Source organism: Syngnathus leptorhynchus, chromosome 9, assembly GCF_054491065.1.
Source record: "Syngnathus leptorhynchus isolate UIUO chromosome 9, UIUO_Slep, whole genome shotgun sequence".
Taxonomy (NCBI): Eukaryota; Metazoa; Chordata; class Actinopteri; order Syngnathiformes; family Syngnathidae; genus Syngnathus; species Syngnathus leptorhynchus.
In genome coordinates this window covers 11,387,260-11,414,204 of record NC_141203.1, presented here as the reverse complement: position 1 = coordinate 11,414,204, position 26,945 = coordinate 11,387,260, and the positions used below count along the sequence as shown (strand labels likewise).

At 41.5% G+C, this 26,945-nt stretch overlaps 3 protein-coding genes across 4 annotated transcripts in view; 2 read left to right on the top strand and 1 right to left on the bottom strand.

Annotated features, from left to right (window-relative positions):
• The window catches only part of galnt3 (UDP-N-acetyl-alpha-D-galactosamine:polypeptide N-acetylgalactosaminyltransferase 3 (GalNAc-T3)), a 6,240-nt gene extending 4,663 nt beyond the window's left edge, over positions 1-1,577 (top strand). The window contains exon 10 of one of the 2 annotated variants that reach the window (XM_085920057.1): positions 134-1,577. In XM_085920057.1, the coding sequence (XP_085776183.1) occupies positions 134-247 (114 nt within the window). In that variant the 3' untranslated portion in view covers positions 248-1,577. The remainder of the gene's footprint in view (positions 1-133) is intronic. The other variant, XM_085920056.1, reaches the window with a different exon arrangement.
• On the bottom strand, positions 1,466-17,567 carry csrnp3 (cysteine-serine-rich nuclear protein 3). The gene is made up of 6 exons (XM_085920058.1): positions 17,308-17,567; positions 16,748-16,788; positions 7,297-7,465; positions 5,729-5,988; positions 5,134-5,430; positions 1,466-4,193 (listed from the first exon to the last, which is right to left on the bottom strand). The coding sequence occupies exons 3-6, from the start codon at positions 7,457-7,459 to the stop codon at positions 3,240-3,242; spliced, it is 1,674 nt and encodes a 557-aa protein (XP_085776184.1). The 5' UTR covers positions 7,460-7,465; positions 16,748-16,788; positions 17,308-17,567; the 3' UTR covers positions 1,466-3,239.
• Positions 15,594-26,945, top strand: part of xirp2b (xin actin binding repeat containing 2b) — a 25,894-nt gene continuing 14,542 nt past the window's right edge. Inside the window, exons 1-4 of the mRNA XM_085920055.1 lie at positions 15,594-15,696; positions 15,773-15,848; positions 19,676-19,805; positions 24,693-24,758. The gene's annotated coding sequence lies outside the window, so the exon portion shown is untranslated. The remainder of the gene's footprint in view (positions 15,697-15,772; positions 15,849-19,675; positions 19,806-24,692; positions 24,759-26,945) is intronic.

Sequence of the window (26,945 nt, the reverse complement as noted above, 5' to 3'; positions counted from 1 at the left end):
AGTTTGGAAGAAGAACACATTTTTACCGAATTGTGAAAGATCCATTTCAAGGATTTCATCCCGCGTATTTTTATTTGACTTTTTTTTTTTTTTTTCTGCCATCAAGAATGTGTTTTTGTTTCTCTCCGACTAGAACCACTTATTCTCCATGCCGACTTCGAACATGTGCCTGACTGCCCGTTTTGAGCATCCTGCCCTGACGCCCTGCGACCCCACGGACAGATACCAACTTTGGTCCTTCATCTGAATGTAGACGTCTTGAGTATCCCTTTTTTTTATATATATATATAGATTCCCGACTGCAACGAGTTTTAATTTATTTTTAAGACATAAAAACACAACCGTCGCTGCTTCAAAGTCTGAATGTCGGGAGAAAGCACTGTGGGGAGGAAACGTTTGACACGTTGACCTCCATCACAATGGGAACCCAATGATGCTTAGAGCAATGAAGATGCCTCTTTTTTTGGATTTGAGATCCGACGTATGGACAAAAGTATTGGGACACAGACACAATTTGGGCCATTAGCTTCCACTCTCCTGAGATTTTTTTACAAAGTTGTCATCCGATCAGGCCTTTAAGAATCTTCCCAAAATCGTTAACACTAAATGGAATCGTGCAATTGTCCATAGTTATGAAGAATTAAGGTTTTGGAATCCATTAGCGTTCCAAGACTTTTGTCCCGATGTATATTTTCCACTCCTCGTATGCACAATGAAGCCAACATTGAATTGAATATTTCTCTTAAGTATCTCTCTAAAAGTAAAACAAAAAAAAAAGACAAAATAAATGGTTTACAATTAGTGCACCAAAGAGACTGACTAGGAAAAACTGAGAAACAAATGTGAGCATAGTTCTTTAAGAATATATTTTTATGACTACTTTCATCCAGTGCCTTAGATGTATGTAATTTTCTATATGAGGTCGAGAAAAGATGATCTACTTACTGTGTGAATGGGTGTGGGGAAGACTTTTGTTGTGGGCCATTTTCTTGATGTGAACTTGGCTGGCACTGAAAGGAGCCGATGCAATGGCCCACATTGAACTGAAAATAATTTGACTGATGATTTCTGATTACCAACAAACACACTGTGCTGCAAGAGGACAAAGCTCTCGCAACTTATTTTTGCTAACTGTCCTAAAAACTGCAAACTTGACCAGACTTACTGTATGATTTCATGGGAAATGAGGAATTTGGAAAAATAAATTCAGAAGAAAAGTGCAGTCGTGTGTGTCCATAGAAAATGTAAGAATTCAAAAATTCAAGGGTTAAAAATGACAAATGATTAACATGATCTGCACGCGAGGGGGCGCTGTCGAATAACAAATGACACTCACGTGGACTTCAAACATGACATCATGAAGACCAAAGGACATTTATTTCCAAACCATGTAAAAATGAAAACTAATCAAATTCTATCTACAGATACAAATCAAAACCATAGAAAAAAAAAAATGGGATCACTTTGTGCAAAACATATGCATTTCACAGAATCCAAAAATGAAAAAAGAAATCAGGCACAGGAAGCTTTTACAACTCACAATCAGCATTGAAAATTGAACAATTTTTAAAATACCGAAGCAATTTACTCAATACTGACTTATCACAATAAATACATGTTTTGGTATATCATTCATAAATACTGAGGGGGGGGGGGGTTCTGGACTGGATGCAACATCATAGTGTCTCGCCCTCACACTGTAGCTTACAGTACGCTTTGGCAAAATATGCTCAAAGAGCTTTATTGATTAACTCCGTTGCCTGAACGCAGTCTGCACACACACACGCACGCACGCAAGGTCCAAACTTAACACGACTACTAAAAAAAATTAAGAAATCTTGCGGTAGCAGCTGAGTGCTTCATTACTTTTGTCAAGAAGTGCTTATTTCAAAATCCCTCTACTTAGTCATTTACAATGACTCAATTATGATCTAATATCAAGCTGTGATTGTCATCCATATTCAATGTAATGGCAATTAGAAAGGAAAAATATTCAGTGTTAAGCCGTAGAGAAAACAAATTAGGGACATAGCTTTAGTAGATAACTATTGCACACAACAATCTCATTCAATGGATCAACATAAATAAACCTCATAAACCACAGGAATGTTGTTTGTACTGCATTCAAATCAATAATAATAATAAACAAAAAAAAGGAATCACATTATTTGAAATAAATATTTAGAAGTTACTTTGTGTTGAGTATGAATTGAAATTGTTTTTTGGAGACATTACAAAGTGCTATTTAATTAATATCCCTGTATTAATGAAATGCTTTGAACATAGCAACTCTTGACCTTTTCACCATTCAAGTATCAATTGAAGAAAAACACTGTACTGTAGTCCCAATAAAGATTACAATCTGACCAATAACAACAAACAACTCAGGCTTTTTACATGCTTTTCTAACCATCGAAAAGCATATCATAGGAAGGAAAAAAAAAACAAGCATATTTTTTTGTTTTTGTATCAAACAATAGGCTTTTTGTTCCCCTTAAATACTGCTGCAATTCCTCCCCAAAAAAAAGCATGCGTATTATCAAAACTTTTACAATATATACTGTACGTATACTTCCTAAACAATAATAAATAAACTTGACGGTAATCCTTTTTTTGCAACACATTTCAACACGCACGATAGACATATAAAAGTTCCATCTACGGTACAATATTTGCTCAAAACTAGAACTTTACATCTGAAATTACAAGATAACATTGCACGGCGTGATGTCATTGAGCTTCCATTGTGGTCGTATGTGAGGTCTTTGAAATATTCCTACCATGGAATGACCACACCGAGAAAATGGGCCACGGTGCTGTGTTTGGACAATGCCAAAGGCTTTGAATGTAATCCTCCAAGATGTCCATTTTGGATCGATCTCTAATCATTCAGATCATGGAAATCCACAAAAATTGAATTAAGGCGATTTAAGTTGGTTGAAGACATTTCACACTTTTTAATTCAACATTTTAGGACTCTCCTTGTTTATTCCTTGGAGATTGGGTTCCATGAGGTTGAAGATTGGAGTTTGTCAGCCCAAAAAAAAACAAAAAAAAAACAATCACCCAAATATTTTTGGTCGCACATGTGAAAGCGGATTTCCAAAATTTTAGGGGCGAAATGCTACCACACTAAAATTTTAAAAACCTTCCATATTAAAGGTAAAACGCCTTCAACGAACAAAAGTCATTAGCCTCCATTCGACCTTTTGAGAGTCAAAATGCAAACGTGGCAGCTTCTACACCGCCGGTAAAGAGAGATTCTTGGTACTCGTTGCGAGTAAGTTCAAGTCGGGGTGCCCGTTAACGTTGGACTGCGGCGGCGCCTCAGCCGAGGCGCATGAGCCGTGAGTGCTGAACGCTGCGTGGGTGTTATTGTTCAGATAGTTGTGAAACTGATCCTCAGAATCCACAAAATCCGCTTTATCGTTTTCGTGGACGTAGTGGCTTAAAGCGGCCACCGGTGCGCTAAAATTCGTAGAGTATTGTTCCACTGGCGGTTTGGGGAAGGCGCCCTGGGTTTGGCTGCCGTTGATTGGCTCTTGGAATGCTAAGGCTTCCCCGTAGGGTTGGCCTGATTGGCTGCTCGTGCCGCCGTTCCCGAGCTGATAATATTCAGCCGAAGGGGCGTTCATTAAATAAGCGTTCCCGTTGACGTGATTCTCGTCGTCACCGTAACACAGCACGGAGGCCAATGGCACCACCTCGGTGTGACACAAGTTCTCCGACCTGTCCTCGTCCTCATCTTCCTCGTCCTCTGAGTCGCTGTTGGCTAAACTCTGAGTGCTGGAGTCTGAAATCCCGCTAAAAACGCTGCTGCTGTCCTCCTCATCTTCGTTGTCATCTTCCTCGTCGTCCTCATCCTCCTCCTCCTCTTCATCCTCGTCCTCCAGCGGCTCGTCCATCTCGCCGGCCGTCTGCAAGTGCACGCCGGCATTTTGCGGAACGGCGTCGGGCAAAGAGTAGTCTAACCTGTGCTGAGACTGAACCAGAGAGTTGGAACTGACTGCCTCGTTGCCATGGTAACCATTGGTGGGGGAAGCTTGCTCCTGCTCGCGACTCTTCTCCAGCTCCAGCTTCATTATGGTATGCAGGAAATGGGTCCGAACGCGGATGGGGTTAAACTCTACTCTGCCGCTCGAATTGCTGCAGCCTTCTTTTGTGCAACCACATGGAAATGACATGCGGTCCACCTAGAGGGGAAGGAACAAAGAAAGGAACAAACCAAATTTTTCAATTGTTTTTTTCTAATGGTTGTGAAATATAGTATCTCAAAATAAACACATCAACAGACAATTCTAAATCAATGACGACTTTGTGACCCAAATGATTTTTATGCGGATTTAAAAACGCCGTTACATTTTTCCAGAATGAGCATTGTAATTTATAACTATGATATTTCAGAAAAAACAATCCACTTGTTGCCGAACCTGACCCAAAATTAATAAATATTAGAAATACCTTACATTTTATTATGGTTAATATTGGATAAGCGAATCCTAATTTGTGAGAGGAAAAAAAAAACAAGTCAGATTTGGAATCAGTACCAAAAAATATCTGTCTTAAACGGATAAATGACGTTATCATAACACTAGGTACACTAAAAAGATTTTTTTTTTGTCACACTGCATCAATTGAATGGCCAATGTGCTGCTAACCGTGGCCACTAGGCGGCGCGGCACTACAAGACGTCATACTTAGACGTTTGCAGTGTCAACATTTTTAAATCGCCTCAACTCCTTGAGAAAAGACTGACCGTGAGTACTTTAATAATAAATATCTACATGTGTTCCTGCATGGTTTGAGTTCAAATATTAATTTCTGAAAGCATTCAAATGCGTTTCCCATTGTGTTTACATTAAGCTCGCAGGCAAAAAGCTCATCTAGAATGTCATTTTACAGAAACAAAATGTAGTAATTCTCATTTCACGTATAATTTGACAATAAACTACAACCTGGAGTGACATCTAATAGCTTGAAAACCATTTTCCAAAGGTTGTTGTGAAGTTAGAGTTAGTTCACTGCCACCATACAGCCTAGTCATGGTAGATAAATTGTATTTTGGAAACTCTCATCTCAAGGCAACATTGTATTCTATTTCCAGTTGACTGTAAACACAGAATGAGCATTTACCTGACACTTGATCCCTGCACTGCTACAGGCGCAGGTGTCTGGCTCGCAGAAGACTCTGCAGTCACAACCGCAGTCTTCTCTGGACACACGGATGGCCCGAAGTTCATGCTTCTCTTCCACGTCAATTTTCTTCACCCCGGAGGTACGGAGCAGTGCCCTCCGCTTTTTAGTAGTCAGGGGCTGCAGGAAGAAGTACTCGTCCACCTCCGTGTTGTCCAGGTCGATGTCGTCGTCGGAAATGTCTTCTGCGGTGAGTGTGTTGGCTTCCTCTGACTCGACTGTTCCGTTTTTGGTAAGCTAGAAAGCACCAGAGAATCTGGGTCAATTTGATGATTTGATTAGTTTGTTTCTATTTTTATGAAATAAGTCACGAGTCTAAAGCCGTCATATAAAGAAGGATTACAGTACATGGTATTGAATATTTTTGAACTTCAATTAGGCTTTGCTGAAATACTTCCTGTTCCATTATTAGTTCAAATTTACGACGTAGTGGTTGACAGTGGAATTACACCCAGTATAAATAAGAGCCAGACCAAAATGGTATCGCAAATCAGCTGAAAAGTGCCGTTCATCTCTCCAAAGAAGCGTAGTTCACCTTGAGTTTGATAGAGTTAAGCTTCTCCTCCTTGAGATGCTCCCTCAACATGTCTCTATGGATCCTCTCTTGCTCCATGGCAAACTCCCCCAGGGAATACTGCCTGACCCAGCTGTGCCTGTTGGACATGCCCAGCGTGCTACCGCCTTGGCTTGGCACGCTGGTGAAGCCTTGCCTCCTGCTGAAGTAGTACACGGTCACCTTTTCAAAATGCACCCTCCTCGTGCACAGACGCTTCTCTCGCTTTAGGATGGAGCCAGCTGTTGAGGAAAACGGAGCGGTTAGAATCGTTATACTGCCATCCGGTGGCCGCAAGAGATAAAGCAGCACAAACCTGGCAAAATTATCGTAAATTACTGCACGGTTGAGTGCTGGTTGTGCAATTAAAAATTTAAAAATAAACATCACAAGAAGAAAAAGCTAGTCGCAAGACTCGGACTTTGCGAAAAAAAACGTCATCCCACTTCTATGCTACTACAAAAAGCTTTGAGGGGGAGGAAGGCAACACTGGAGTATAAATAATCCCCCCCGGCTGGTCCTGAGTTGAAGAGTACTCCTTCACAATAGTCATGTTCCCTTATCAGACATTAAAGTTCAACGCTTTAGTGTTCTGAGCAGGAGACCCCGCCCACTTTGCGGGCGAAACAAATGCGACCAGCTCGTTTTAGCAGATGTTACGGGCACGTTGGAATCTGCGCCTGAATGTTTGCGAGCGAGTCGTTGGAGCAGCCCTTCATCACATGACAACTGACAGAAGGTCAATCTTCGCCGGGCCCCATATGCCGGCAGCTGCGGTTGACAGAAGCCTCTCCTTATGTCGGCGATGACTCTTCTTTTTTTTTTTTTCCAAAGATACGATGAATGCGATGACGGTCATATTTTCTCCCTAGCTCTTCATTCTGTGTCTGTTGTTCTTTAAGAAAACGTTTGTTAACGGAAGTAGAATCTTCTGGCTATACATCGTGATCTCTCGATTCCACTCAGCTCGTCAGTACGGCACTGATTGTCGTTCTTCACATAGCTATAACAGCTATTTCATCCCTAAGCATTTATCTCCAAAAAGCTAAACGAGGGTTATGGTGGCTCAGTGGTCGTCTCCCAACCCAGAGGTTGCGGTTTCGATCCCCATAACCGCGTCGAGCCAGTTATTGAACCCCCCCTCCCACTTTTTGGTCTTAATGCTGCGTGAATGTCGATTCACTATGTTCTTTTAAGAAAAAGCGGGGTTAGAGGCTACATGTGCAGCACAGCTTGAGACGTCATCATCTCATTCATCTGACTGGGCTGGCATGCTGATGCTTCTCCTAATAAGGGAAGCTGCCTGCGCATGGCGCTTTTCCATTACACCGGTGCTCTCTCAGCATCACTTAGCCTCTCCTCTGCACGCCTATGACTGTGCATTCATATCACACTGAAAAAAAAAAAAAACTGGCTCAGCCACACGGCATTGAAATAACACCATTAGTCCCATCGTGATTAACATCACCTCCTTTGTTTCCTCCTCTCTGATGAAACGACAACATTCCTCCCTGCTCGGATTAGCCGCTTTGTTAGCGAGCGGTACTCACGGGTGAAAGGGCCGGAGGCGGACGGGTTGACGCTGTCGCTGCTATCCCCGCTCTCGCTGCAGGATACCTCATCATCAGACTCCCTCAAAGAAGAGCACGGGGAGGAGGAGGCTTCCACCTCCTCGAATTTCCTCTTCAGTATTCCGCTCATGGCCTGACACATCTGCACCTGAAACACAGACAGAGCAGGGGCCACGCATTATTTAATATCCAGTTTAGGAGGCCTGTGTAATCCTCAATACACTCAATTAGCACCGCATACACACACACACACACACACACACACACACACACACACACACACACACACACACACCAGCTCTCCCGTCAGCTCTCCCTGCACGGCGCTCCCCCGGCAATTGATCACCTTGGCACAAAGGAGCAGCCATGGCCAGCGAAAGACGCTAATTACATTCTCGATCTGATGTAGAGGAAGTTCATTTGGCTTCATTTATAGTGGGGCTTAAGAAAAAAGGGGAAAACCGACATGATTGACAATGGAAATGCTCACTGATGGAAATCCACGTTCGGAATATTTAGAGTCAAGTGGGACAGTGAATGGATGATGGCAAATAAAAAAAAAAAAAATAATCAGTGGATATTCACAGCCCATCAAAGTTCGACACCGTGATTCGAGGGAATCGAACCGCAACGCTCCTTTCGGTCAAGCCTAATTTGTTTACCGTCCCGGGCTCAAACAAATCAGAGTTGCCGATATCGTCGGGGGGGGGGGGGGGGAACAGCTGCCTTTGTGCACGCGATGACTGGCAGATCGACGGCTTCCCGCCTCGGAAAAACGGCGAGCAAGGGGGCCGGCCGGCATCTTGGGCGAGCCTCATCCTGTCTATCTGTCAGAGCAGCTTGTGGGGGAGTTCCTTTCACAGACGGCCGCCGCCTTTCATCTGGGGCTCTGCTATCGAGTCGTTACAGATGCAAATGCTTCCTGGGAGAAGACATGCCAAGAGAGAGGTGCGAGCCAGATAGGAGAACCTCGGCTGCCAGAAAGAGAGACTCATTGTTCCCCGGGGGAGTTTATGATTTTTTTTTTCTATAACAGCGAGGGTGCCACATTCAACTCCAGGCTTGTAGATTAAGCATCACTCCCTAAAACATCGCTATGCAAGCCATCATTTCAAATAAACAGCAATGCTCAAGTCAGGAAATTCAAATATTTGATCCAGACGTCACTTTTTTGGTGGAAATTTCCACCAGAAATAGCGTGGGCAGCTTCCGAAAGGTTCCGAATTAGAGCGCATTGTTAGCAACCTATGTGTACGCCGCTTTAGCTCTCTCTGCTGAGGCTGCATTAGGCTTTGATATTAAAAAGTGGTTGCCATGGTGATGGCAGTGTATCCTCACAACTACTGCTTCCCCATGTGACACTGTGTCCAGAGCAACAAATTGCGCATGAGGTCCCACACCAAAGCAAGAATATATATATATATATATATATATGTATATATATATATATATATTCTTCAAATGTATAACAAAAAATAGAAAAATATTCCACCATTAAAATCAGTCATTTAATTATGTGATTGCACAAGTGTACACACCCTCTTATATTTGGGGTTGTTTCAGTGTTTGAAATGACCCAATTGCATTCAAATTCATGTTAAATGTGAGTCAGCATACATTTGTACCATTTTCATCAAGTTCTAGTGGGCTTTTGGTGTCAGTTCTGTAGTCACATTTTATAGCACGGCATATGCAGTATATTAAATACATGTGTATATTGTAGGTCAGGACAAAAATTAAAAAAAAAATACATATTTGGTATTTATCCTTAAATTACTGAGAATATAACTTCCAAAATTTAAAAAAAAAAATCCAGTTTTGTTTTTCCCCAGCCTTGTGTTTATTTAACCTGGACACAAACAGAGTCTACATAAATATTAACAATACACTGCAGTTTCTCAATTCAAAATCCAAATGATCAAATATGATTCTACATCAGATGAGCCAATATTTAATATCCCAAACGATGATTAGTCTCCTTCTGACTATAGCACAGGAATTAAAATCGCAATAAAAAAACAAAGCCACTAATCACTCGTTGATATAAAACCACACATGCGTGCATTTCTGTTCATCTCATGATTCATAAAAGACAAGCACACAGAGCAAACATGCATGCAACATCACGGCAACTCCCTCTGGCGCCGGCCGGCCGGCCAACCGGCCCTCACGGGAACCACTGACCTGCATCCACTGGCGGACTCTGACTCCTTTCACCTCTTCTCACAGCAGGACGGCTACACAATCATTAATGCGGCAATTCACACATGATGGATGAAGCGCTTCCCCATTTTGTCTCAGTCCACTGACTTGCAACGGCCCCAGAGGTCCATCAGCATGAGGTTTAAAAAAAAAAAAAAAAAGGGAGAGAGAGAAAGAGAGACAAAGAGGGGGATGCAGCCTGAGAGATGAGACTGTCGATACTGTATGCTTTATTAGGAGAAGCAATAAGACAATCTTTCACACTTTAGCTCCCTCTTTGTCATAGTGTTGCTCTCCCTGCCACACAAAGGCTCATTAGCAGCAGCCGGCTGGTAGGCAAAGAGGCTGAATGGAGCTGAGGCACAGTCAGCCTGAGAAGTCACATGGGTAGATTGTCTGAGAGCGAGCAGTGAGGAGAGAGAGAGAGAGAAAGTGAGAGAGAGAAAGAGAGAGAGAGCCTCCTCTCCTGCTGTCTGCAGATATTTTTACCAACATGGTAGATGGGAAAGGGAGGGCGTGTGGGTAGGGGCTATCAGCGATGGAGGGGGAAGGATGCAGGAGGCAGAGGTATGGGGGGCGTCGGAGAAACGGATGAGGAGGTGTAGCTGGCGAGATAGGAAAGGGGAAGGAGGGGGTTAAAAAAAATACTGTATAGCCATCTGATAGGAAGAATAAAATTACAAAATATCCAACAATATGAAACGGTATGTACGGGTCCGAAATGTGATGCAATTTTTTTTTTTTCAAAGGGTTTATTATTACAATGGTTTGTAATTGCTTAGTCACGCCACAAGATGGCGACAGAGCACTTTTTTTCCTAATACATAAAGCTATTTCGGTAATGACAGTCTTAATGTAAAACAGCTAAAGCTCGCTTCATGTCTCAAAATTAAATGTCAGAATCTTAATGTCAACGAAGAAAATGCTTAACGTCCATATCATCCAAATAATAAAGCAGCTCTTGTTGTTAAAGGCCCAAAAGTTACTGCAAGTGGCTAATGCCATGTTTGCTAACGTCAATAAAGGCACCATGATTAAAAACCAATATTGGCTGTTATGATCTCTGCTTTTACGGTATCTTAGGGACGCGTCTGGCTCTTTAATGGCTAAATTCTGCACAGTACTCACCAGGCAGCCACTAACCGTGTCATTTTGATGTGGTGCAGGTAGCAAGCTTTTAGTGCTTTTTTTGTCAGAAAACAGCTGCCTGCCGAGGCCAGAGAGCACGCTGTGGCTGCGGCGAGAGTAGACAAACAGTCAAGACGGATCAACAAAGAAAATGCTTAGAAAGGTATCTAAAGCTGAGTCTAGCTGCTTGTTCTTCAACGGTTCTTGATACCCAATTTATGACTGATGGGATGACATTTGTGAACCGGGCAGTATCAAATATTATAATAATAATAATATTAGGCAAGTTTAAAAAACATATTCCTATTCTTGTCTACATGTGTTGCTCCATCATTTGTGTTCAAATATCTTGAAGTGCTATCCGTTAGCCTGTCTATTATGTTTTCCATTGTTTGTTAGCATTGTGCTAAAGCCCTGTGGTTGTTTCAATACCGAATGAGTAATTCATTTCTTTCTCTTTAGTTTGATAGTTGCTCAGAAGTCATTCTTATTTACAATTATTATTTGGTAGGTCTAGTTACCAAAAACACTTTAACAACAACACCTGTATATTTTCTTCTTGTCGGTGTCCCAATACTTTTGTCCATATTGTGGGTATTCGTTTTATTTCTATTTGATTCAAGATTTTGTTTTGCGTCTTCATAAATGGTTACCTCACCCCCCCACCACGTTGAAATATGCAGTTTGAAAACGAGGCCAGAGGAAGCGCACCGCTGAGCGCTCCAAGATTACACGGCTGCATCACAAAAGAGCAAAGAGCAAGTCAGGCTAATGAGGGAAGTGCAGCAGGCAAAATAAGACGACGCTGGCTCTTGATTATCTCTTGATGTAAATCAACACTGACTCTTTCATACAACGATATCAGCGGCTATGTGCACATTTCAACATGTCTTCCTTTTGTCGGTTTTCCTCCCTAATGGGAATTCACTATAGGAAATCGTATTTAAATCAGCTTGGAAATTCCCACTGCCTAAACAATACAATACACATCATATAACAATCGTTACTAGTGCAGGGCAACGGGGATTTATTCTCGCTGAATCTATAGAATTCGAATTTTTATTCAATATCTCTATAAACCTACAACATTTATGATATTTATATACATACTGCTAGCATTGTTTATAATGCTGCATCCAAAATGTCAATAATTAATGTTTTGCCACCGCCACGAAACGTATATCAAATCCTAACCTACTATTCTCCGGTTGTCTGGTCAATTTCTTTTCAATTTGTCCCTGGAAGGCACCTTCTGTCTGTCTGAGTATCACATTTATATTCCGGCCTATTACATAAGATGCAAACACTGGCGGGATGCCATGCATTTGCTTCACGATGCGCTGACCTATATATTTCCTTTCCTTAAAAATGATCATATGTAATGAGCTTTCCCAATAAATGTGCTTGAGTAGTCATCATATTAATAATAATATTGAGGTCATATGCAAAACAGTTGGCCGCCTCCCACTGGGCTGGATAAAAGGTGCATTCCAAAACACAAAGAAAGATGGTTTTAATCTTAAATACAGACGTGCCTTGAGAATGAAGTTGAATTTGTTCCATGAACAAATCGTCGTTCCCCATTGAAATGAATGGAAACGCCATTAATCTGTTACACTCCATTGTTTTTTTTTTTAATAAGCAGTGGAACTACTCATAGTACATCATTGTTCTCAAGTTGGCAGAAAGATTCATACAAAACTGGGGGGAAAAAAAAAACATTTGTCATTTTACTCGGACTCTTAAATGTCAAGACAAAAGTCTACTTGTACACGGACCTTCAAGTGCATCGAATAAATGCTTAAAGAGCTTTCCGCAGAGTCCACATTATTTTAGTTTTCAGTTCCACGTCGTCAGCAAATTGATGATCTAAACTTACAAAACATCTTACCCGAGGGAGTTTTATGCCTCCGAGGCTTGCGTGGAGCATCTCGATAAAAGAACCTCTTAAAAGGAAATGTTTCCTCAATTCATAGGGAAAAACCCATTCTCAGCGTTGTCAGGCAGAACGTGCCTGCGGTGGCCAAAGTAGTGTACATCAAAAGTGCTTAGCTTCAACACGCTCAGCCTGGGAACAGGTGAACTGACACAATTAAAAGACGGAAGCCCAACCAATGTCTTGTCAACCTTTCACGAAAGGCTAATCAGAATTAGCGCTCGGATCTTTCGCGACCTTCGTTAATGAGACTCGTGATTTGTCCAATTTTTTTCTTGGGTGTCAAACTCAAGGCCCGGGGGCCAGATACGGCCCGCCACATCATTTTATGTGGCCCGCTAAGCCAACATTTGACTTTGTGTCATGACTAAAATGACAAATTGTCGTCACTTTTAAAAAAAATAGAGACATTGCTAGCATTTTTTATGACCATTTGTCTTTTTAAAATATTGGAACAATTTTTACGAGTCTCTGATTTCAAAACGAGTTTTGTTGCGTCTGTATATGGAAGACGATGACAGTCGTAATGGCCCTCCGAGGGAAACTATGACAAAAACGAATTTGACTCAGACGACATTTTACTGTTATGAGCAAAATATTGTATCATATCAAGACTGTTGTGTGCAATTCACACTTAACTATGCCACTTGTTTTTACACAGTGACACGCTACAGCAGATCATTTCATTACTTTTTTTTTTTTCTTTCCGAAACACTTTGTCATTCCCATGCACTCCGACAAAGCAAGGTAGCAATCCCAGTGGAACCGGCTGATAGAATTGCGGCGCCTTGAAGACAAAACCCTGAAACCACAAAAGAGCTAGAGCTGCCGGCTCGGGGTTCCGTTCGACCTCATCCATCACCTGTGTCGCGCTGGGCTGTAAAAGGCGGCCTTGGAAGAGGCGATAGAGAAAAAGCGCAGCACTGAAACTGATGGAAGGAGATAGAGAGAGAAGGTAGGTCTCAGCTGGACTCCGCTGAGGCCGAGATGATTATGCAACAACACATGATGTCAGGGTAGGGACCGACCCCCACACACACACACACAACACACACCACCTCAACTAAAAAAACAAAACACCGCTCAGATATTCATCAATGCTGTTTTGTCGAGGCTTGTTCTTAAAATGACTCACGTGAGTGTCAGCAAGAGGTCGGTTAGTCTTCATCTGCATAAATTAACATCACATCGAGGAATGGCCTATCTTATTTACGCCAAGTGAATTAGATTACGCCGCTGCCTCTAACTAAGAACGATGACCTGGCTTACAAGATTTTAAAGATAGGGGGAAAAAAAAGGTATGTCGAAAACAACGTTGGGAAACTCAGTTTAGCTTAATGCTAACAAACTATACAAAACGCAATAAAGAGGCGAATGATTGATAGCATTTCCAAGACGGACATTTGAACACACATGGTGGAGCAACACGTGTAGACAGACAATATAATCATCCTCACAGACATGTATTCTTTATCCTCTGCCAAAAAAAAAAAATAATATTACTGCAGTGATCTCCTCTGTATTAAACTGATACTAGGTCGCCAAGGCGCACACATCTAACCATGATGCAAACTCTTCAATTATTGAAATTCTGTTGAATTGTTTTTCAAATTTACACTATTATAGAGTGCTCGTTTCCATATTAAAAACAACACAGGCATTCTCATTCATTTAAAAAAGGGGAATGATGATGTGAGACGCACGTGTTTTGAGGCGTCGGAACTAATTACGTTTGTATCCCAAGGCGCTACTGCGTTTTTATTTATTGTAATTATCGTAGCGTTTGTTCCTGTACCTGTTATTAATTCATCATGTCGTGCACACAGCACGGGTCGCTTGCAAAATGTGTGCGGTGGGCAGTTTGATCCCAACTGTGTGATCAAAGATGGGATGACGTAACCCGGCAAATAATGAAGCAAAGTTGTCACATGTCATCATTTTCAATCTCGCTCGTCCTCCGCCCAAACCCAAACGACACATATCCATTCCCCAATTACACACAAAGGAATCCAGTTATGGAAATGCGGCGACATCTACGGATTTATGCAAATGAGATTTCACATGCTCGCTGTACATTTGTTAACTTGCGCTGGCCCGAGGCTGCAGACAGATCTGCTCGGCACACATGAAAAGGAAGGGTTGGGGTGGGGGGGGCTTTGGGGGGGGGGGGGGGGTTGCTGCTGCTCAGCACTCACCGAGTGAAAAGCCGCAGCCTCCCTCCTGCAGCTCCGCCACACACTGCTGAGAACCATTGATCTGTTCTTCCTCCACTTAGAACAATAAAGGAGACCAAGCATGGCTGTGCGTTATGTACACAACTAAAGAGCATAAGATGACCAAGCCACCGGATCACAGACACGTGTTTTGAAAGAACGCAATTTACAAACAAGACAACCATTACAGTTCACCCAGCGTGGAAAAGCAAGTCCCACAGTCGGACTGGTGTTTTTTGATTTTTTGCTCTAATTCTACTCGCAAGCATTCGCAGCCCTAATCAGGAGCCCTCAGCCATCACGTCAATCACAATGCTCGACTACATTATTCATGCGTCTATTTCTTATTTATGACTATTTTCCCATGTTATCGCAAAGTTCACAAAAAGCAAGCTTGCTGGCAGAAGCAGAGCTGCCAAAGCATTTCATGGAGTCGGGGATGCTTTCATCTCGCACGCGGGCTGGGAAGGCTGTGGGATTTGAGGGAGGTTCATGTTCTGCAGACAAGCCTTATCATTTATATATAACCTCTATCATGATGTGAATGTGATTTTTTTTTTGTATAGATGTAAAAACACTCATTTTCCTATTTATGCTGATTTAATGCACTGTTGTGTTTTTGGTTTGTCACATGTTGATTCGTTCATGTTTAATTGAATGTTTGCCACTGTCAATTTGGATCTACTGCAGTGCTTTCTGTTTTTGCTATGGGTAGTTCATTTTGGGTGTCAATCAACTATTGTCCACCAGATGGCAGCATAACTGTTTGGCACGGTGTACATTTGAGAGAAGAAGACGGAAGGCAGAAATAAAGGCTAATATTTCAAGATTAGCTTAAAAATAATTTTGTTGTATGTGTTCAATTATTCGATATTTGCAGTCGGAATTCTTAGTGAGATGGTAAGCTAGTTAGGAATAGAATGATTTCTGTAACACTGTTAAAAACAAAATGTTTGTCTCTTCTATTGCTCCTCAGGTGAGTGAGCCGCTGCACCATCAGGAATCCAAAATGAAGAACATTTCCAACCCTTCGTTCATGACACCTTCCTGGGGTAAGTTTAATGGATGGCCGTCACAAAGTTTCCGCCATCTTGATTATTATGCAGTGAGCATTTTTGGAATCAAATATACCACCTAAGAATGGAGCTTTACATAAGTGGATCTAATTCAAGTTGAAGTTCTTGAAAGTGGACAAATTACTGAAAATTGACTCTGCAATTGCTTGTACATGAGTGTCTCTGGAGTGCCTGGCTAGTGCGTACCCATTTAGAGGGAAATTAACCAGGTAAATATTTTTAGGACTCACTCTGAAACTATGTCGGTGAGATGTCAGGTGAGACTCGGATGCACATATTAGCATTAGCTAACAGTAGAAACACAGTTGCCAGACTGTTGACTTGTATATAATTTCAGTTTGACAAGTCTATTGTGATCATTTTATTTTGTGCAACCACTTGCTAAAATAAAATGGAGTCTTTTTTAACAAAGCAAATGTCAACTGTAACAACTTCAACACACAACAAAGTGTCCAAAATGGCCACCAATCCCCATGCCACTTAGCAAATGGGTTATGAAAACAACCCAGCTTTTTTTTTTTTAAAGAATATAACAATGAGAGGCCCCATAATCAAACATCTTTAATACAATTAAGTGTCTTGATAGATAAACATCAGCTTGGCTCACAAAAACAAACCGCCGAGCAATGTTTTCATCTGGGTGGTTTGATTCATAACAAGAGCGCATATCAAACTCACGATAAATATTCTAAAGCGGCATCTTTTAATGAGAATGATATCAGAGGCGTGCATCTCTGTGGTCTAATCCAGCGAGACCGCTGCAGATGTCTGTGTTGACTTTACACCGCATCATCACATCATCACCATGAGACAGCGTGGCAACAGTTGAGTGTGTGAGAACATACATGTGGAGTTCCATAACAATGCAATCTTACCTTAAGAAAATGATATTACACTGCAGCTGCCTGCTTCTGTCCTGTGGGGGGGTAAGAGAGGCGGGGGGGGGGGTCATTAGCTTCTGCAGCAGGTTGCATAACACAAAGAAGCAACCTGATGTAAGATGTAGAAATAAAGAGGAAATCATGCTAGGAAACTTTGGACTAACTAGGGAGATGATAAGGGAGATGGATAGTTGGGGGGGGGGACTTCCTGTACTGCAGTGGACTCTCCACATTTACTTCAGGAAGCTGGCCTTGCACCAGTTTTATGTCAAGCTGTAGCATACATGTGCACTCCCTCCATAATTATAGGGGGGGGGGGGTGCACTGACATCTATTGTGCAGAGGATGCACAATTTAGGCAAGACAAAGAAAATGTGGCAGCAATTTTGCAGACTGAGTAGAGTTTGGATAAATGATTGGTAATAAACTCATTTGAATCTGTTTCATTGAAGATCTTCCTACTAAATTTTACATGCAATAAGAAAAAAAAACTTGGCAGTCAATGTGCAACTAAGTTAAAGGCTAATTGTGTTGAGTCTGAGCTCTATACTCACCATCCAGGTCACTGTGCAGCCAGTCAATTAAATCAACGCCCCTCCCTCACTTCCATGCAATGCCTCGGCCGTGTTGTCCATGCATGCAGCGGGAGGTGGGGTCATTCAAGCCCGGGGTGGGGGACGGGAGACGAACCGGTCCCCTAGATGTACGCGTGCACCGGTGCCGTTCCAATAGCGGGGAGGCTGCAGCCTTCTTTCCGGCTACCGGGGAACAATGGTGCGGCATCAGACTGACAGGCTCCCCGGGCCAACGTGACTTTGTCCGTCCAATCAGAACTCAAACACCAAGAATCAGCCGCAGAGCGTTTTTTGGGGATTTTTTTTTTTTTTTGCACGCGTTTAGTGTGCATCGGCGCAAACCTGTGCACGTTTGGATACTGGTGAGAAGACTTATTTATTGTTTATAGCTTTTTTTTTTTTTTGTTATCGCTACAACGTGCATGACGTCAGATCATGCTGGAATAATTAACATAGAAGCACAAAATAAGAAAACACTGGAAACTTTATCAGGTATATTTGCATCTAATGAGGAACCAATGCAAAAAAAAAAAATTCGCAGAAGAATATAATGACTAATATATTTACAATGAAGGTGGAGAACAGCACCTCATAATATTTTGGTCATTATTTGTCATTTTGCGTGATGCAATTGCAATTCTACACCACAATAATAAGCTTATTGTTGAATTAATGCTACTTGAAATTGATAGTGTCAAACAAAGCTAATCTCTTCGAGGCAGCTTTATGTTAACCATCTTTTCCCATTGGTACAAAATGTTTCTTTCTTTTCGAGCAGTTGAGTGTTTTCCTGCAGCACACCGCCACCTTTTGGTCAAGTTGACAAATGACAACTACACTTGCCAGTCATTCATGTGTTTATTTATGAATTTTTTCATCAACGTGGACGGCTGCTGTATGTCCACACTTGGTGCACTTACATGCATTTTGAAATTTTCATGAAAGCAACAGATCACGGACGTTGCTGAAACTATTTGAATCCGCCTGTGGTTCTTTTTTAGAGCAGTAGATGGTGCTATAGCGTTTTATATTGGGAAATAGCCAGCTATACTAGCAATTATTTCGTTATTGCAAAATTATATGAAATATAATTATGACTTCTTTTTTAAATCTCGGACAGTAAACACTGAACATTCTTTTTATGACAGAATGTTTTGTATTGAATTACGCGAGTGTGTTCCAAATGAAGTGGCCAAAGACTAACACAACATCAAGTGAATGTTATATCAAAAGGATAGCTAACACCATACATTATGACAATATGCATATTTAAAAAAAGTTTTGTGCTATACTTCAGTAATTTTGTTAAAAATTGTAATATCCAACCACGGCATGATTATTCTCTAAAGGCTCGGACAAGAACTTTTATTTTGACATCCTATTACCGCTAATGAGAATGAAGTGCTCTGTGTAAAAGCAGACCTTTAACTAGCCGAGGAGTTTTACTGCTTAGTATCTTTGCTCATTTCCACAAGTAATGAAATAATGATGCACGACTATTTTTCCCCCCTCACAAATGTCTAAGGTTATCAAATGACTTGGTCTTTTAGCAATGCCGTAATGACCATTTGACTAGAAGATCGCAGACCCCTTGTCAGGTTTCAACGATTAACAAAAGTGAAAGCAGATGCTAACAAAATCTGGAATTTTTGGAACAGAAGAGTTTTTAAGTCAATGGCTTTCCCTGCGGGATCCCAACCTGTCCAGTTAAAATGAATTTCACTTCATTCACAAAAGTGAAAAGGCCAATCAAATAGCAAGACAAAAGCTATTCACTTGTGGTTTAAACAAAAGGCCACTTTCCTTTTTCTCAATTTTCTAGGCGCTATCTCGAGCCCACTGAAGTTTCTCAGGTAGCGCAGCTCAACCCAGTAGAACCTTTGTTGTGTCCCGAGCGTGCAAAAGATACCAGAAGACCACCGAGGAGTTGTAAGTGGGCAGCAACCCAGCAACGAGAGTGTTCCTTTGTGCGACGAGGAAAGTGATCTTCCGGCCGTGTAACTCGATGGCTCCTGGATGGGCGAGCAGGCTTTACATGACACTCCACTGTGGCCTCATGTGAATAATGCAACTCTCTCAAATTAACACGGCTCATCCGGCGTCTTTCACCGCAAGCGCTCGGCGTGACGAAGCTTTTGACGTCCTCAGAAGTCGCTAATAATGAGCTTTGTGCGATTGTTTTACTCTCCTAGGTTTGTGTTATGACTTTCTGCCACGCTCACTTTTTCGGACCACTAAGTGCATCTCTTTAGGACTATTATGTGTCTCTAGAGCGGCCGGCCTCTTAGGTTGTAACCAAAGTGGAAGCCTGGCGGGTGTGGTGACCTGTGACCTTTTCCTCCTACAGTCGTCATCCTCTGCGATACAGTTGCTCGCCTGTGGAAACTTCCATCAAGAGATGAGAGAGGCCAACTCGCTACCGTTCCCGGAGGTATTATTTTGACGACGAGTTTTAAATCATGGCGATAACGTCAACGGTGAGTACGCTTTTTTTTTGTTGTGTCGATGTATGTGTGTGTTTTTGAATTAGCCGGTGACTTAAAAAAAAAAAGATAAATGGTTCATCTGCTCTTCATATTTTGCACAATAGCCACATTGTAAACATATTCTGTATTTGTTTTAAAAAAGAAATAGTTTCGGGGTATTTAGCAACATTAGCATAACTTTGGAGTAGATGTTAGTGAGACGTCAAAATGAAATGGAGCATTTTATGCTCATGTGACTAAATGTAACGGGGAAAGGTGTCACCTGGTGTTCAGCAAATCTGTGCTGTGAAAATTCAAGCAGTACTCTCTCCTAATCTCCGGTCATGTTTTAAACAAAACTAGACGCTCAATCTTTCATAGGACTCAAATTGTTTCACACGAGTTCAGTGGTAGTATATTTGACTTTTACTTTAATAGCAATAAAATGTTTCAAATTGGCGTGAAATTAGAGGATGGATGAATGGATTGCCAGTATTCCCGGGACAATAAAAAAAAGAAATTAAGCTAAGTGATACGGTTCCATTCTAGTCCTGTAGATGGCGGTAGTAAATCATTGCAAAGTGACTAAGTGGGTGCCAACTACTCAAGCGGTCGCATTAACATGGCCCCCACCGCAGAAAACATACACTATGTGTTCCTCTTTGACCCAAAGGTTTATGATAATTGCCTGCTTAAGTCACCATCGCTGCAGTCCGGTTCACACGACTGACCTCCGTCACGACAGCCTGGGTTCAGTTCCCACTCAATGACCATGATGAGGATCTACGTCTGAGTAGTTGTCTGTCCCTAAATATGGCTGACCCATGATCAATTCAATAATGTTTTTTTAGATGTTTCCCCAATCAAATGAATTGACATGCTAATAATTAAACAGCCCCCCCCAAATTATGATATCAATGCATTACTTTTACATTCTAAAGAAATCTCCGAGTGCTAGACTCCAGCTGAAAGGTTGCCAAAGCACTGCTTTTCTCCAAATGAGGCTCCTCCTCGGCCACAAGATGGCGGCAAAGCTACTCAACAGATTAGTTAGTCTACTAATTTGTCATCCAAATTTTGTTTTGTATCTCCAATGACTGCAATATGAAAAAAAGAAAATACAACTAAAATCCAGGAGGACACAAATGTATGATTATCAATGCTTGACTGAACCAGTGTGTCATAATTCCAGTTGCAATAGCGTAACCATGACAGCGTTTACAAATGAGCTTGTGCGCAGCAGTCAATCATTTCTCAGCACGTAGAAATCAGCAGGAACGTCAAACGGGCCACGAGGCATAGCAGCATCCCGGACTGACACCTCGCGCACCTCTGCACGTTGCAGCCAGCGAATGCCGTGTTACATAAATAATGAAAGCGTGCGGGGGCCTCATGACGCCGGCTGAATGATTGTTTCATCAGGCTGGATGAGGCTCATTTGTATTCCCATTCTTTAGCATGAGACACAGAAGGCTTTGTATTGTAATCACTCCATCTTCCCCTCAGCGTGTGCTTCATTTGATGCCGAACGATGTGTCCAGGAAAGTCTTTAAGAGCCGAGAGAGTCATTAAACAGTGGGAGGAATTAGTGACACCTGAATGTCATTGAATGTCTTTTTGCCAAGTCATTAAAACACTGCGCTAACTAAATTTTGCCACAAGATGGCACACATCATACAAAAAGGAATCAAACGCTCAACCAGAACAGTTTTTTTTTTTTTTAATAGACTGACTGACTACCGCCTGAAAAAAATACTTAGCTCCCCAAGTACCACCATCTTAAATCCAACAACAAAACAAGCAACGATTCTAATGAGAGCGGATATAAATCGACAAATATTTTCAATCCAAACAAACGCGACGCTAATCCAACATGAATAAAAAAACATTCATTAATGCTCGGTCGGCACTCTGTTATTAATCTCAACTGGTTCTGCAGCCTGTGTGACCTGTGATTTAATATGCTTACATTGCAAGGCCCCCTCGCGGCAGCAGAGATTAATTAAGCATGATACATTTTGCATAATATCCGCTCCAGTGTAATAAAGAGTTTTGGGTGAGAATAAATCACTATTGCTCCACTGGTAGTTATGAAAAGAAGAAAAAAAAAAGTTGAACGGTTTTTGAGTCCTCTTCAGTCCAGTGTTGAAAAATGTATGTTCAATCAAAAAAAAAATGCTTTACAGCTTCACCAAAAGTGAAATTAAAAGAAAGCGTACCACAAAAAGTCATTGAAGTGAAGAGCTAAATATGTAGATGAGCACAATGAGGAAGGAGTCAAGTGTATTGTCCATTGTAAGCTTTCTTCTTAAGTCAATGTACAACAGCCTTCGCACATTTACGTACTACAATTACCGCGTCTTTACGCCAGAGAACCAAAATTACTCACCTTTATGGAACACTTTAGTGCTATAATTACGCCACAGATCTGCCATCTCCTTTGTAATTTCGATAAAGCCGATAAATCTGCCAAAGGTTTTTCCAAGGACTTTCTTTGGGACCCAGTTTAGGACTCTCAGTGGGTAACACATTTGGGAGGAAGGCTAGAACAAAAACAAAACGAATCTAATGTGTGGTAATGAAGAAAAATAGCTCTCCATGATGTTCGGATCATTAAGTAGGATTAAAAAGAAGCAAGATAGTTTTATCACACTGCATCAATTGGTAATTGTTCTGTTCCTCTGGTGTTCTCGCCTATGGCCACTTGGGGGCAGCATAAGACAGACAGACCGCTCAGCTCCTCTTAGCTCATCAGTATAGCACTAATATTAGTCACTCTACACAGAAAATAAAAATTACAACTCCCAGTAGCAAAAATGCTATGTCGCGTTAGCATTAGCCGAGCAAACTGATTGGATAAGCTATGTTAGGTTGTTTTAGGTACGCAAGTCTTATTCTCTCTGTTTGGTTTGATCACGAGACTCGTAAAAAAAAAACGAAATTGGTTGATGTGTGCACGTGAACAAACGAGGCTTAAAGGTGGCGGTGACATGTTTGCAACAACGAACACAGAAGCTGACAAGGCGTCAAGTGGCTTGACACATACAGCAAGAGCGAGGACCAGAATGGAACAATGGCGCGTAAATAGACTGGGAAAATAGTTGTCGAGTCCCACAGGTGGCCATTAGACATTTTACAATTACGATCCCAACGTGACTCCCGTCGCCGTGAATCATTCACTTGTTGAAAACACGCAACTTGTACATGACGTCCAAGTCAACCAGCGTCTATTTATTCCAACCCACCCACCACAGGGTATCCAAATGCAAAGTGGGTCAGCCTACTTTAAGTCATGGGGCTCCTTCTTTTGTCACTTGAGACATTTATTTTTAGATTTTGTCGCGCGTGTCCGTGGTGTCTTTTGGTGCCGATATTAAGTGTCAGGCACGACTATGTCATAGCGGGGGCCAGCTGCTAAATATATTCCCTGTTGCCACCGATGTTGGTGTTTCGCTAGGCTATTGTTTCTCAGAAGGCCTTTTTGGCAAAATGGAAACGTCAGATAGCGATGGAGCGATCGATGGAGAATGTCCGGCGCCACGGGTTGCAATCAGCTCCAGCCTCGCATAACTGTCACCTTGCTGTCATTCAGTTTTTTCGTCAGGTGAGGTAGAAACAGGCTCAGAGGTCACTGAATGAGATGTTACAATAGAAACTTTGACCTTCACCTCAGCAATAGAGAAAACAGGGATTAACCTTGAAAGAAAAAAAAAAAAAAAGCACATTTCGTAGAGAAGCTCGGAAATTGCTTCCAAAGACCTCGTCCACTATCATTTTTTGCAAAAGTCTGTCACCCTCGGCCGGGTTTGACGATGAGTTTGTCCATGGGAAGTCGCTGTTTATGCAAACCACTCTGACAGATGGAAGGAGCCGCTATCAATGTTACAGTCCCATCTGGTCAGTAGACTTGAGCACTCAATGGATGGATGGATAGATGAATGGAACTTTCGTTCCAGTGCACTATTCTTAATCACGGCTCAGCAATTTCCGACTTGAATTCAACATCCAGCTAGCTAGCATGCGCCTCGGCCGGCCGGCCTTGTTAGTTTGCTTTGTGTCAGCCAATTAGGCACCCTTGTGTTCTCCCAACTGTGTCTGCCATGATTAACTGCTCAGCGCAGTCTTTAGTTGCATTCTTGTCGCTGTCTTCTGCTGTTGTTCTTTGCTACTTGTTCATTTTGCTGTCCAATTTATTTTTTATTTTTTTTTTTTGCATTCACATTCTGCTTGTCTTCACCGTGTAGAATGTGTCAAATGCCACCACAAAATAAATTGAGGGAAATAAACTATACTCTTAATAAATATATTTCCAATTAGGCTTGCATGAAAGAAGATCATCATCTTATGTGTGCAAAAATCCAATCAATCTAATGAAATATACTCGTCACCGTGTTTTTTTTTTATTTTTCCCCACTCTTTCTGACAGGAGATTCATTTTCAGTTTTCACACTAGAATTGTAGAGCGCTCGCACACCTCGTTACCATGGATACATCGGCTTACGTCATTTACTCATTCAAGCACAAGGTTCTTCACAACAATATCAATCAAAGGAAAGTCAGACACACTTTCATTGTCATACAAACATTTCATCACGTCTAAATGAAAATAGATATCCGCTCAAAGGTCAACCTGTTTCTATCGTAAAAACATTTCTTCTTTGTCTATGTCCTTTCAAATTGCGCCCCTAGTGTTCAGACAGAGACATTAGGCTGCATTTAAGTTAAAAAGAAATACAATTTGCAACACTTTTGAGGTCCCCAACATAAGTGGCTGATTTGTCGTAGCCTGGCGTCTCTGTAGATGCAAAGATTTTGCTTTATTCGGGAGAGCCGGCCGTAAAGAGGCAATAAAAGTTTCAAATGTGGGCTTATTTGCATCGCTATTGTCATTGTGCCTAGGAAGCAGATGTGCCATCGCCGAAAAGCGGGAGCTGGTTCGAAGCTCGGCACGCAAGCATTAGCGAGGTGACCTCACTGAACGTAGATTTAGTGGCGTGTGTGTGTGGACATGGCGCATTGACCCTGCATTTCCTCTCAAGCAAGATTTTGAGGGTTAATATTTTATTTGAGAAGTTTCCTTCCTGCCGCTTGTAAGCAGATAGGAGACACTGCTATGACTTCACATTTTCTAATCACATTTAGCATCAAAAGAGCAACTGCAGGATTTTTTTTTATTCCATAAATTAATGAAATCCCATTACAAAAAAAGTATTAAATGTTTTAGAGCTCCTGAGTGTCAGCTAACTTTGTCAAGCTAACTTTCTGACAACTGAAGAGCATTTACATAAATTATAATAGTAAACTGTATTTTTTTTTATTATCTTACTTATTTCTGTGTCCATATATTTTTTAAATTAAACAATAAATAAACAAAACAAAAATGGGTGATTAGCTGGATATCATGATGTTGATGAACCCACAACTGTACATTTGAATGAGTTCACTAACAAGTCCAAATGATCCAATTTGTGGGTTCGGAGCTTTTTTTTATTGTGCCGCAACATCATCATTAGTGTCGCCGTCATAATGGTCCTCCATTATCCATTTATCTTTGTTTGTATTTCTTTTATTTTTTTATTTTTTTTTGGACAACCGCAGTGTACGACTTGTGTCTGGATTCAATCTGCATGACAATAATTACTGTCGTCGACATTACGCAGCTTGTCAAAGATAAAAGCCTTGAAGATAATGAACAAATAGCTTTCCGTCATTTTATACTGCCACACTTTGGAGTGATGAAAGCTATCTTACAAGGCAGAAAGATATGTGACGTCATCGTGTTGCACAAGCGCCACACACACGAGCAGCATTTTTTTTTTGCGGCTCATCCTCGCCATCATTCTTTCTGATCTTCAGTTCCAATGGCTTTTAGTCCCGCGCTCCACACGATCCAAAGAGGAAATTAATTTTCCAAATGCTTGGATGAAAGTGCAGCACTTTTTTTTTTTTTTTTTTAGGGGTCCTCATTACCCTTTAATTAATTAAAGCTCAGTTGGCTGTTCAAAATAGTCCCATGCTAAGTGCGGGCACAGATTAAGGTGAATAATTGTGAATATTGTGTTCCGGATTTGAATGGAGGCTTTGACACGCTGTCTCACTTCTGGTGTCATCTGGAAAGAGAGTTGGCTCATTGACATGCGTCTCATGGCGCTACTGTCGGTGGGGCGCATGCAGTGCTCACTGGAGCACGGGGCGGAAATGATGCCAAGTCTGCACAGTGCATCGCGAGGAAAACAGATTGTACATTTAAAATCAAAAAAAGATACATATTTGAATCGACATTACGAATTATGAAATTGGAATCTCGAAATGGTCTGACTTGAGATGTTCGTGTGCTGTGCCGTCTTTTCTATTTGCGACAAAGAGCTCACAGATATTAACGGCAGAAGGCCGAGTAAGTAAGAAAGGCCACAATTGACTCAGTCGCACTTGAAGTCTCCCCAGCAAACACTTATGTTTGGGTATTTAGTCGGAGGGCTGAGAGCCAAAGCCGCCAAAGCGTAGACAATTTATTCACACTTGCTGCTTTAGCTCCATGCAAGTTTTGGCCACTGGTCACACATAACAACCAAACTATTTGAATGATGTTCAGAATCATTTCCATGTATGTTAAGTAATTGAGCCACTTAGAACTGCTTTATTCGAGTGAGTTTCGGTTTTATAGCCTCAATAAAATGTCGGAGATTTATGTATACGGCAGTGGTTACTTCCTCCATCAGAAGGCTGAACCAAAAATTCAAATCCAGAAGATTATTCAATTTTTTTTATTTTACAATCAAAACTTGCAAAATGAAGTGCTGCTCTGTTCCATTATCATAACAGCCAAAAGTGTTTGCAAGATTGCAATTGTGTGTCATTTGACCCGTATTCTCAGTCGGAGCGTGAATCGCCTTAAAGCACGCCGAGCGGGCCACTCGTATCGTCAAAAACTTCACAAGGTCACCACTCAAGTAATCTAAAGAAATAATAGTTTTGTGTGTGCGTTTGCCTCACGACCCAACTTGACTGCGCTACAGCGAATGGTTCTGTGCAAACTGCATAAATCAGGGTCATCATGAAAAGAAGATAAGCCGACAAGTTAATGATTTTTAGTCTGCCTTTCAATCACCCTTTTGTAAATACTTTAAATGGCCGAGGAAATCTGCGTCTAAT

What these genes read in the sequence shown, in the direction of transcription:
- csrnp3 (XM_085920058.1), bottom strand. Translation starts at nt 7,459, where the DNA reads ATGTGTCAGGCCATGAGCGGAATACTGAAGAGGAAATTCGAGGAGGTG. An exon ending in CGCCTCCGGCCCTTTCACCC is followed by an intron (nt 5,989 to 7,296) that starts GTGAGTACCGCT and finishes TTTCCTCAACAG; the next exon opens with CTGGCTCCATCCTAAAGCGA. An exon ending in GTGCAGGGATCAAGTGTCAG is followed by an intron (nt 4,194 to 5,133) that starts GTAAATGCTCAT and finishes CTTCCCCTCTAG; the next exon opens with GTGGACCGCATGTCATTTCC.